This window comes from Lontra canadensis, unplaced genomic scaffold, assembly GCF_010015895.1.
Source record: "Lontra canadensis isolate GAN:19392208 unplaced genomic scaffold, GSC_riverotter_1.0 scaffold48, whole genome shotgun sequence".
In the NCBI taxonomy this organism is placed as follows: Eukaryota; Metazoa; Chordata; class Mammalia; order Carnivora; family Mustelidae; genus Lontra; species Lontra canadensis.
In genome coordinates, this window is record NW_022631042.1 from 13065855 (window position 1) to 13078675 (window position 12821).

General features: G+C 35.0%; 1 protein-coding gene across 1 annotated transcript in view; it reads right to left on the reverse strand.

Annotated features, from left to right (window-relative positions):
* Nucleotides 1–12821, reverse strand: part of COG5 (component of oligomeric golgi complex 5) — a 276431-nt gene that overhangs the window by 233021 nt on the left and 30589 nt on the right. Inside the window, exon 6 of the mRNA XM_032873369.1 lies at nt 3365–3485. Coding sequence (XP_032729260.1) covers nt 3365–3485 — 121 coding nt within the window. The remainder of the gene's footprint in view (nt 1–3364; nt 3486–12821) is intronic.

Sequence of the window (12821 nt, forward strand, 5' to 3'; positions counted from 1 at the left end):
AGTATCACTATATTACCTATTAGAATGGTTAAAACTAACAAGACGGACTATTACAAGTGTGGGCATGTGGAGGAAGTAGAATTTTCATACACTACCAGTAGGAATGTAAAATTTTACAACTACTTTGAAAAACACCTTGGCAATTTCTTTAAAAGTTAAACATACGTCTACCATATGATCTAGCCATTCCACTCCTATGTATTTACCAAAAAGAAAGGAAAGCATATGTCCACACAAAGACTTACATATGAACGCTCATAGCAGCTTGATTTGTTATAGCCAAAAACTAGAAACAACCCAAATATCCATCAACAGGTTAATGGATAAACCAACTGTGGGATATCTACTAGAATACTGCTCAGAAATAGAAAGGAATGAGTTACTGATACACAAAACAACATGGATAAATTTCCAAATTAACTGACTGGAAGAAGCCACAAAAACCAACACGAACTGTTTGATTTCATTTATATAAAATATTCTAGAGTGCCAACTAAATCTAGAGTGACAAAAAGATCAGCAAACGCCTGAGGAAGGCTTACCAAATGACATGAGGAAACTTTTGGGAGTGAGAGTCATGTTCATTACCTTGATACTGGTGATGTCTCACGTCAAAACTTAACCAAACTATACATTTTCAGTAAGTGTAGTTTTTTTGCATGTCATTTAGATCTCAATTAAAAAAAATAAAATAAATGTAAATATAAAATAATTGTCACCAGGTACCCGGAATATAATTTTTATATACTTTTAATATAATTCAAATACTGTAAAATTTGACATTTTAAGTGCACAGTTCAGCAGCTTTTCTGTATATTGATGAGGCTGTGCAACAATCACCACTATTTAATTCCAGAATATTTTCATCACCCCCAAAGAGAAATTTGTAGCTGTTAGCAGTCACTCTACATTCCCTTCAGTCCTTCAAAATATATTTAATTTCTAGATGACAATGTATTTCATCAGGTCTCTGCAATTCAACCCTCAAGACCTTTCAAGTTTAAGAGATTATTTTAAGTTAATTTCAAGGGCCCGTGTAAACACTTCTACTCTTCATCATTTTCTTCTTTCCAATGAGAATCAGAACTATAGTGATAAAGACACGGATAATTTCAGAGATGTTCCAATCATAAAAAATCATTTTGTATATATGTGTAATTGTAACAGTGAATCCCAATTATTACTTTTGTTAAAATATTAATCCCCAAAGTAGAAACTTTATCTTCCTCTTGGCTTTCCTTATTATCAATGCCAGGGTTGGCTAAGACAGAACCATAGAAGTGAATGACAGAGATGATGTCTTTGCAAATTTTGAATGGTACATAATCTGAAAAGCTTTAAAAATTTAAGTTAACATAATTCATCTTGAGATAATTCCACCAGGAACTACATTTTCTCAACAACTATTCATCATTTAATACTTTAAAAACTTTGGGTAAAGCCAATGCCTCACTGGAAGGATAATTTATACTCTACATTGAACCAACTCTGAACATGATGTCTGTTTTTTGTTTGTTTTTTTTTTAAAGAAGACATCACCATTTGCATTATGCGTATGTTTTTTCTAGAAAAAAATGATAGTCATAATCAGAATCTAGCAATTTTTTATTATGGAATAGTGTCAGTGATGAAAAATATACATAATAAACCTTGGAATAATTTGTGCCTGTTTTTAATGATTCTATTATCCTGCAGGTTATTTTGGGAGCAAAGAAATGAAATGTGATAAAGCAAAAAATAAAAGCTGATACTAGAATTTTTACACTCCTACATTTAGCACATACTGTGAAAAAAAAGACTCAAGCGTTACTCACTGATTAAAAATGAACTTTTTAACAGACTCTTAACTGTACAGAACAAACTAATGATTACCAGAGGAGAGGTGGGAAGGGGAATGGGTTAAATAGGTGATAGAGATTAAGGAGTGCGCTTGCTGTGATGAGCACCAGGTTATCTATGAAAGTGTTAAATCACTATATTATATACCTGAAACTAATAGAACACTGTATGTTAACTAGAATTTTAAAACTTAATTTTTTTATTTAAATAAATAAATATTAACTTTTTATATAATATATTCCAAGCATACTAAATCACAAGTTAGATAAATGCCCAATGATGTGCCTAAGCAATGTATTTGAGCATTAAAAATTGATATTTAAGTATCTTTTATAAGGAGGCTGTATTTCTTTAGGAAAAAATATGGAATAAGCATTTCAAACTGACTATGTAATTCAAATATCAAAGATAGAAAAATTCAAAAACATGTAATGCATATCTTTCTGATATTATTTTCAAAGCACACCACCAAGAGTAAGTAGATGCTTGATACCTGAATTGGATATCATCAAAGACCTCTGAACCTACAAAGGTACAGAATCACTAAACACATCCACTTCAGAAAAATTACTGGGTACCCAAATCAAAGAAGAAAACCACAAAGCCTCATTAAAATGCAGGTGTTAGTTCTACACTATTCAAAATTTTGCCTGAAATATGAACTATATCATCATGGACCTTGCAGCCTGTTAACAGTCAAAACCATTAGTGTTAAACCCTTAGATGTCAAGAGTCTGTTCTAAATGCTTGAAAGATGAATGAACATATGAAGAAATGAATTCAATAAATCTTCTAGGCATAATGTCAACATAGGATTTGTCACCTAAAAAAATAGCATTTCTTCTACAGAAATGAAAATTAAGTTCACATGAAAACCTGTACCCAAATGTTCACAGTAGCTCTATGCATAATGACCAAAAACTAGAAACAACAAATTTCCTTCAGTCCTTGAATCAATAAACTGTGGTACGACCACACACAATATTCCACCAAACACCGAGTAACAAACAATGGTATAAATAAAAACTTGGATAAATCTCAGAACCATTATGCTAAACACAAAAAGCAGTCTCACAAGGTTACATACTTCATAATCCCATTTATGTGACGTTCTCCAAAAAATAAAACTAAACTGATGGAGAACCAATCAGTGGTTGCCAAAGTTAGGTGGGGAGGTGAGACTGTAGAGGGAGAGCAGGAGGGAATTTTTGGGGTGATGAAACTTATTCTATATCATGACTGCGCTACCAATTACATGAGTCCATGCCTGTGTTAAAACTCATAGGCATGTATACCCAGAAAAAAACAGCCAATCTTATCACATGAGAATTTTAAAAATAAACTGCATTTCTAAATCAACTAATTTTATACACCTGTTTTGAAAAGTGTGACTATGTTGTAGACAGGCAATTGTTAAATACATTTATTCAAAAATATTTGTTACTGGCGATAACAAAAGCCAACAAATCAAGTGACTGAAAAATCTGTAAAAGTGTATTAGCTTTTTAATCAAAAGAGGACTTACCCAGTTCATTAAGACTCTGAGCAGCTTTTGTTATCTCTCTACTTCCCCCTTGCAGTTGTCCTTGGAGTCTCTTAGTGAGATACAAGATGCGAATTATTCTCCGAAGCAAATCACAGGCAACCTGTGCAAATATCACAATGCTCAGTAAGTGTAATCAATCATGAAGTTTTATTACTATTCTGATGTGAATCTGTCCATTCTTTCCAGATATTAGACTCATTTATGTCTTTATGTTTTCTACCCATCAGAAACCTAAACAAATCATAAAGCTTGGAAAGCATCATTTAACAAAAAACTCCAATCTATCCCAAAAGAAGAAATTTAGGGATTGAGGTGCTGTGCAATCTAGGAACTCCTTTCCTCAGTCCTAGACCAGTTTTCTTCTCTAGGCCAGTGGTTCTCAGTCTTCATATTAAATTCAAATGTGTAGGTTCAAAAGTTCCAAGCCAATGCCATAGCCAGATCAATTAAATCAGAATCTGTAGAAGTGGGAACTAAGCATCAGTATTTTTTTTCTTTTAATCTTCAGTGGTGCCAATGTACAAGCAAGGTTGATGGCTACTGTGTTGGTGCTGCCTACCTATTGCCTCTTATTGTTTCTAGTTCTGGATTCTCTTTTCTAGGTCCACAGGGGAGCAGACTTAAAACTTCTCCCGATTTCACTAGTCCTTAAAGAGTAAGTATCCCCTACTTGAATTTTCCTAATGGTTCTTTTATCACTGATAACAAGCTATGAAACAGTTATTAAAACAAAAAGAAACTACTATATGTATGTGTGTGTCTATGTATGTATATGTACGTGTGTGTGTGTATGCATTTAACACTTCCTACTCTCTTTTCATCACCAGATCTAATACTGCATCTTTACCTAGCCAGAAGACTAAGACACAAAATGAAGACCCATGTATTTCAGGACACTATTATGGAAGCTGGATCCAGAGCAATTGCCTCAGGGAGAGACAGAAGAGGGGAGACTGATGGAATAATAGATATGTAGTGACCTTTAGCATCAGGAGTGATAACAAAGAGAGACGGTCTATGCTGCTAATTACCACCATCTTTGTGGCCCTGAAGATGGTTGAGAAGAACATCTCCCATCTAAGGAGGAAAATCATAACTGGAGGCAGTAAGAATTAAAAGCACGAGGAAGAGTTAAGACTCCATCTATAAACATTTTTTTTTTTCTGAATGAAACACACATACACATCCGGACCCAGAACCACACATGCACCCACATAACATACAGAGACACAAAACATAAAATTTGTTCAAAAATACAATGTTTACAAACATATATAAGACAAAGGCAACCAGTTACTAAACAGGCTTCCCTGAATGTTTTGCTGAGTAACTATAGTCTAAGAGCACTTACAATGATAAAAAATGCCAACTAAGAATTTGTCCCTGAAAATTGGAAGATTTGGGCATCTTTATCTTTTAATTAAATTTTATTTATTTTCTGAATAAGTAATACAAGCACAATTCAAGATTCAAAAGAAAAAAAAGTCACCCTCATATCTCTAGGTCACAAATACGCACTTACCAAAAACAGTCACTGTTATCAGTTTCTTGCTTGTCAGGACACCGTTTTTAAACGAACCATTTGGAATGCAGAATCCCTAGTAATCATTCCTCTGGGATTCTAAATACATCATGAGGAGAAATACCAGATCTTACTTTAGTCTAATCACCTAGAATTGTACTTCTAGAATTCCCCAGTACATACCCAATAAAGGATATGCCCTCAAAAATGAAATCTTTGAGCTTATTTCTAATGCTTTTATTTTTAACCACACTTAATCTGTCAGCAAGTCTTTTCGACTATTCTTCTGTTGCGTAACACAACAGTTACATTATCTCTGGTCCTACAAGCATCACCTAATCCAAATCTTTACCACCTTCACCCTCACAATGTGGTGTGCCAGCTAGCTTTCCAATCTCTTCCTGAAATCCACCCTGCTAGATTTATCTTCCTAGAAACACAGTTTAGAGCACTCCAACCCCCTTTTTAATAAACTTCAGCAGCTCTCTGCTGACATTATGTTGAATCTCTCACAACAGCATTTAATGAAATGCTCAGTCAAAAAGTCTTAGATAATCTATAAGGCATCATTTACCACCATTTCCTGATAGAGTGGCCTCCACTCTGGTCAATTTCCCTTCCTTAATTTTTATTTCAGACTTTTATAACCGAATATAATACAAACATTATTCAGCACTAAAAAGAAATGAGATATCAAGCCCGGAAAAGGCATAGAGGAACCTTAAATGCATGTTACTAAGTGAAAGAAGTTAATCTGAAAAGGTTGTATATTATATGGTTCCAAGTATCTAACATTTCTGGAAAAGGCAAAACTACGAAGAAAGGAAAAAGATAGTGGCTGCCAAAGTTTAGAGGAATGAATAGGCAGAGTACAAAGGATTTTTAAAATACTCTGTATAACACTATAATGATGGACACAGGTCACCATACGTTTGTCCCAAACCACTGAATGTACACCAAGAGTAACCCTGATGTAAACTATGGACTTCGGGAGATAGTGATGTGTCGATGTAAGTTCAAGTGTAACACATGTACCCTTCTGAGGGGTTGGGGGAGATGGTGATTAAGGGGAAGGCCATGCATGGGTGGGGACAGGGGATATAGGAGAAACCTCCATCTTCCTCTTACTTTTGCTGTGAACCAAAAACTGCTCTTAAAAATAGTCTTAGAAATAGATACAGATATTACAAACACAGAAAACCACACGCAAAAATTATAGCTAACTGAACTTGGAACCACCATGTAGATCAGAAGACAGAACCATGTCAGTGACTACAGAAGCTCTCCATGTATGTACCCTATCCTAGATCTCCCATCCCAACCAAGAAACACCACTACTCTGGTTTTTGTGGTAATCACTTCCTTACTTTTATTTATGGTTTTATTACTGAAATGTATGTACCCAACTGCTATAGTTTAAATTTGCCTTTTTTTTTTAATCCATATAGGTTCCCTTATCATCTCTTACTTTTTCTTTGCAATCTGCTAAGTATACTGGACCATCTGTCCTATACTTTCCCACAGACTGGGTTTCACGGAGTTCATTCCAACAGTACAGCTGAACACGTTCCTCTGTCTTGCATGTTTCCTATATGTTGGCAGTTGAACACACACAGACTTGTCAGACTCAGGCTTAATATTTCGGGTATTTTCCTCAGGTACCGGTGCATGTGCAGCACATGCATGATTTTCTCTCTTTCTGTGTCATTAGCAGTCACTGATAGTCAATGTCAAAATCCATTAAAATACAGAGATTACTCCAATTCTATCATTTTGTCTTTATTTGCTAGCATATAAAATTCCCCCATAAAAAGAAACTTTACCTTACCTACTATTTGTTTACCTGGTGGTACTGTTCATATAGAAAAGTAAAAATAAATATTTGATTCCTTCCCTTGCTTCATCAGATTTCAAAATTAAAGACTGCTTTCCTGATATCTACAAAAGATGAACAATTAGTGGGTTTTGTTTTGTTTGGGATGTCAGTATGAACTCAGAGACTTAAACATAATAAATAAAGGATGCCACACTACTATAGCTCTTATCCTTGCAGATGCTGACCTTATCCCTTTGTGGCCAGTGGGAGACTCTGAGGGTGATCAATTGTACCAAATGACCGAGAAAGAGGTCTCCCAGGACCTGGGACTTCCAGTGCTAAAACCGGGATTGTTGGTCACCCCAAAGACTCTTCAAGTTGGCTCCTCAATCCTTTTGTCTTGACTTGTCTTATAGTGGCTAACAGGTTCCTTGATATACAGTATAAAAATATTCCAGGATCATTTTATACATTTCATGCCCCACACCTGGAATCAAAGGTTTATCAAAGAAGCCCTAGTTTCTTTTAGATGTCAGGAGCATTTCAAGAACACATTCTGGGAACTAGGTTTGCTCATTTCTGTGACTTTTCAGCAGACATAGCTAGGAAATGTCAGAATCAAATTATCACATAAATATTCATTTGCTTTATTCCATAATATACATAAAACATTCTCAGATTCATATTATACATATACATATGTATAAAAATATATGCATAAGTGATGTATATATCAAGATAAAATTAAAATACCTCATGAGTTCATACTGATATTTCCAATTAAAAATCAGGAGTACAGGGTGTTTACTTATTCTAACTTATAACTGTACTTTATTTCTTCTGCAGAGACTTCTGGCTCAGACATGAGAAATAACAGAATTAGAAAAATTTTAAATTATCCATTTGCTTTGCTGCACAACACACAGAAAACATTATCTCAATACAAAACCCACACTACAAACACAAATATGACAGCTGAAGATAGTTTTTAAAACATTGTTTTGCACATGCTCTCCATACATTTCTTTTAGAGTTGAGTTTTACTTGTCAAAACATACAGCCGTTACATATTATACTTCCCTTTATATCCTTCATTTAATCTCAGCTCTAACGCTTAACACCAGTCTTACTTTGGTGTTTTTCTAGTCATTCTCAAGTGCGCTATCAGATTCCCAAGGAAAGATTCACAGGAGCAATCATCCCTGCATTCTTGTTTGTGGATGGCGGTCTCTATACTTGAACATCACTTTGGAAAGTCTACCAATTACCTATTGTTGCAGGAAAAAAACCCAAAACTTAGTGGTTGAACATGATTTGCTAGGTCCCACACTTCCGTGGGGAATTTTGGCAGGGTTCAAATGCCCCATGTGTTGTCACTCTGCTGCACCTGGCTAACAAGAAAGCTGGTCTGGACAATATCAGAAGGCTTCACTCCAGTATCTGGTGCCTCAGTGCTTCTGCACCTATCATCTCCACGTGGTTAGCTGGGCTTCCTCACAGCATGGTGGTCTCAAGGCAGTTGGACTGCTTACACAGACTGTGGCTTTCCCAAAGCAGAGCAAAAGTGGCGATGCCCCCTGCAGGCAAGGCCCAGAACTAGCACAAGATCACTTCCACAGCACAGGTTCTTTGGTTTTGCTAAGGTAGTTGCTCTCTGTTTTTACAGCATTTGGGGACACTGGCATTTTAAGTTGCTACTATCTTTCCCTTTCCTTCCTTCCTTCCTCCCTTCCTTCCTTCCTTCCTTCCTGGCACATTCACTTGTTTGGTGGATAATTATACAGCTAGCAAAATAAGGCATCATTCCAATTCTATCTATAATAAAATAGATAAAATCAACACCACATTAACTGAAAACTGAAAGGGATCCTATTAAACTATATGGTAAAAACCACGTACCTATAAAACATCAACATATAGAAAAGAAAATATGTTTTAAGGACGATTCCTTCCTTCTTTATTCAAAATTTTCTCAAACTTTCTTACTTATATGATTTCAAAGTTAAAAAATTACATTAAAAACTTTCCAGTAAAAAGCTAATATATGTGTAGGACTTTAAAAAATAGTAAAATGATAAAAAGTTAAAAAAATAATTTGAAAAGATAAAAATGTTATATAATAGGTATGGGATTATATCTCAACAAAGCTATTACACTGAAAGTTAAAAAACTCATTTTCTTATATAATTTTAAAGTTAAAAAAATTTAAATACTCTCTGTAAGAGATAATAAGCTCTTCAAAATTTCTTTCTGAAAAACTCTGAGGCATGCCGTTCATAAGCAAACAATGTTACTAAAATGAGCTCAGATAGATGATTCTTGGGGTGATAATTAAATTCAACTCATGTATTCATGTATATAGATGAAGTCAGAAGCCTCTGCTTGGAGAAAGAAAAGGCTTCTGGAAAGAGAGTGAAATGGGGATAAAAAGCATAAAGAATTAAATGTAAAAGTACTTTCTTCTAATTGAGAGAACAATCATAGTGATTTTATGTTCAAGGCAAAAACTTCGTAGCTCGCTCTTTCTTGCTTTCTTGTACCACATGCATTTAAATGAATTAGGAGCTCAAAGAATAAAAAGATTAAACAGGAATATTAAAGTTTCCCCAATGTTCAAAACAGATATGACTAAACAAAGTGAACAGCATAAAAATGGTTAAAACATAATAAGCTTCGGAAGGGGCCCTAGACTTCAAAATAGTTTTAAAGGCAGCACATTTCTAAGATGAATTTCCTTCCTAAAGTAAGCCTGCATAGGAGTCAATCCAAGAAAAATTTAAATACTGGAAATAAACATACCAAAATGTCCATAGGCATATTTCTTTCTCTTTATTTTCCCTTCATCTCTTTCTTCCATTATAATAATTTGGCCACAGTTATTCAACTTAGTTGTTCCTCTAGTATAATATTCTTTAAAATAAGGGTGTAGAAAATCAGCACAAATATTTAATAACAATAATAAAAGTAAAAAGTGTTTATTTAAACACAAACAATCCTGACTTCTCATGCTTGTGTAACCATAAAAAATAAAAACATTCATAAAAGAAAAGATCACAGCTTCACAAAATTTTAGAGCTGGAAGGGAATTCACCAATTCACTCCAAACTTTCATTGTAAAAAAATATACCACCACCACTGCCACCACAAAAATGGTAATTTTGTGTGGTGAAGGAGGAGTTAACTAACCTTATTGTGGTAATCATCTCACAATATATACAGATATCAAATCATCATGTTATACATTTTAAGCTTATACAATGTTATACATCAGTTATATCTCAATAAAGCTGGGGGGAGGGGAAGATACTCAAGTTCCTTCACTACCATGCAGCTAGAGTGATGAGGAATAGCAGTCAGGCCTCAGAAGTCTTAGACCAGTGTACTTCATGGGTACTTACAAAACTGGACTTGTTTCTCCTTTTTTTTTTTTTTTTTAACCTAGAACAAGCTTCTAGGAAACAGGAATTATACGGTCTACCTTTTGTATATATTCCACAGAATCAAAAGCAAAGAATAGTAAACTTAGAGAAAGAATTATCATTTCATAGTCAAAATGCTGCTGCACACTGGCTTTATGAACTCAAGCAAATAACTTTCAGAATCTAGGGTTACTTATCCATAAAATGATGAGATATGCAACTTCTAAACATTATTATAAAAGTCAAATGATTCAGAATACTTGAAATTTTCATTCATTATAAAGTCCTGCATAAACATTAAATTTCCCTTATTGCTAATAATTAGCTAAGAGGCAAAAATAAACAGGTTCTTAAAACTTACTGTCAGAGGAGTATATTGAACAAAGGGGAAAAAAAGAAATGCATGATTCTGACAGGTTTAAGATCTGGAGCTGAAAGCAAAGAAGTGAACTAAAATTAAAATTTTAGTTGAAAAATCAAATTTTAATTTGCTATCTAAAATTAAACATAAATCTACCATCCTTGCATGTTAGTTTATTCTTTCATAAGAAAAAAAAATTCCTCTGAACATAATACCATGATTTTGAGTACAAAATGAGAATGTTATCCTAAAAAAGCAGTATCTAAATCCCAACTTAACTATGAGGAGGTATTGTTTTAATGTGGATTTCCGCATAAAAGTAAGACATTATCGCAGGAGAGAACTTTTACAATGTTCTGGGCACTTGTAGTACCCATACTCCTCAGGAAAGTAGCTTGGGCAGGTCCTTCCACATGGTTCACCAAACTTCAGGTCATAGAGGACCCTGAGGCCTTAGCCACAACTCATTAGATTGGGGAACAATGCTAGGTCAAAGGAAACCGTACCAAGTCTGTCACCAGTGGCCTATGACATTGTCTTGCACAAGAACTGCCCAAAACTGTTACTGGCAGGGAAGTGGCAATAAGCACTTAAGAAGCACATAAGAAACCTTGAAACAAAAGCAGCGAGAGTGAGAAGAAACAATAAGCAAGTGAAAAGGAGCATGAGAGTTTACCCACTGTGGCAGAAAGAAAAAGCAGCAGATAGAGATGCAAACACACAGAGCCTGAGTCACAGAGAAGCGTGAATGTTGGTATGCTATTACAGGCCAAGCAATGTCTTACTGTGCACGCGTGTCACACTGTTTCAGGATTCCTCTTTGGCTGTTAGGACAGGTTCCCATGTATCCTCACTGCTTCACATGCTCCTAAAGTAGCTATCCCTGAAATAACCTGAAAGTATCTCTTCTCTATCTGAAAAAGACTAAGACATCCACACTCTTTCTCACATGCTGTATTTCTCAAGTTGTTACAGTAGGGATGTGTAAGTACATTAAAAAAAAATTTTTAGAAGGAAAAAATGAAACCAGATGGGATCGGGAGGGAGACAAAACATAAGAGACTCTTAATCTCACAAAACAAACTGAGGGTTGCGGTGGGGGGAGGGTAGGGAGACGGTGGTTGGGTTATGGACATTGGGGAAAGTATGTGCTATGGTGAGTTCTGTGAAGTGTGTAAGCCTGACGATTCACAGACCTGTACCCCTGGGGCTAATAATACATTATATGTTAAATTAAAAAATTAAAAATTTTTAGTATACCATGTATGTTTTGTTCAGAAACATGTATTACATATTTAGAAAGAATATTAAAACTGGGGCACAGATTAAGGAAAAGATCATTTTATTCATTTCTTAAACATTTAACTATCTGGTATATAATGCTATGCTAAGGCTAGAGATTCAAAATTAACAATATATGATCACAGCCCTTAAGTACCTCAATCTTATAAGAGCATAAAGAAGGTAAAAACTATGCAGAAAGTACTATAATGGAAGTATCTACAGTACTCTAAAGGAACCAAAAAAATGAAAAAGAAATATTCTGCTTTGCCAGAAGGAAGGGCAGGAGAGGCCCTCACAAAAGAATTGACAGATCAGTTAGAGTCTGTTGAATGACAAGAACATTCTGAGTTAGACAAAAAAAGAAAATGTGCAAAGAAAATGTGAGAATTTCTAGCAAAAGGCAAAGTTGATAAAGGCAAGCAGAAGCCATATCTTGAAGGGGCTTACATGCCATAGTGAGGACTTGACCCTTCATTCTCTTTCTTGTTAAGAAACTGAATACTTTTAAGTACTTTTTAATTAATTTAATTTAAATATTTTTAATATTTAATTTAATTTAAATTTAATTAATTAAATTAATTAAAAATAGACCTTCCCTATGACCCTGCAATTGCACTACTGGGTATTTACCCCAAAGATACAGATGTAGTGAAAAGAAGGGCCATCTGTACCCCAATGTTTATAACAGCAATGGCCACGGTCGCCAAACTGTGGAAAGAACCAAGATGCCCTTCAACGGACGAATGGATAAGGAAGATGTGATCCATATACACTATGGAGTATTATGTCTCTATCAGAAAGGATGAATACCCAATTTTTGTAGCAACATGGACGGGACTGGAAGATATTATGCTGAGTGAAATAAGTCAAGCAGAGAGAGTGAATTATCATATGGTTTCACTTATTTGTGGAGCATAACAACATGGAGGACATGGGGAGATGGAGAGAAGGGAGTTGAGGGAAATTGGAAGGGGAGGTGAACTATGAGAGACTATGGACTCTGAAAAACAACCTGAGGGTCTTGAAGGGGCGGG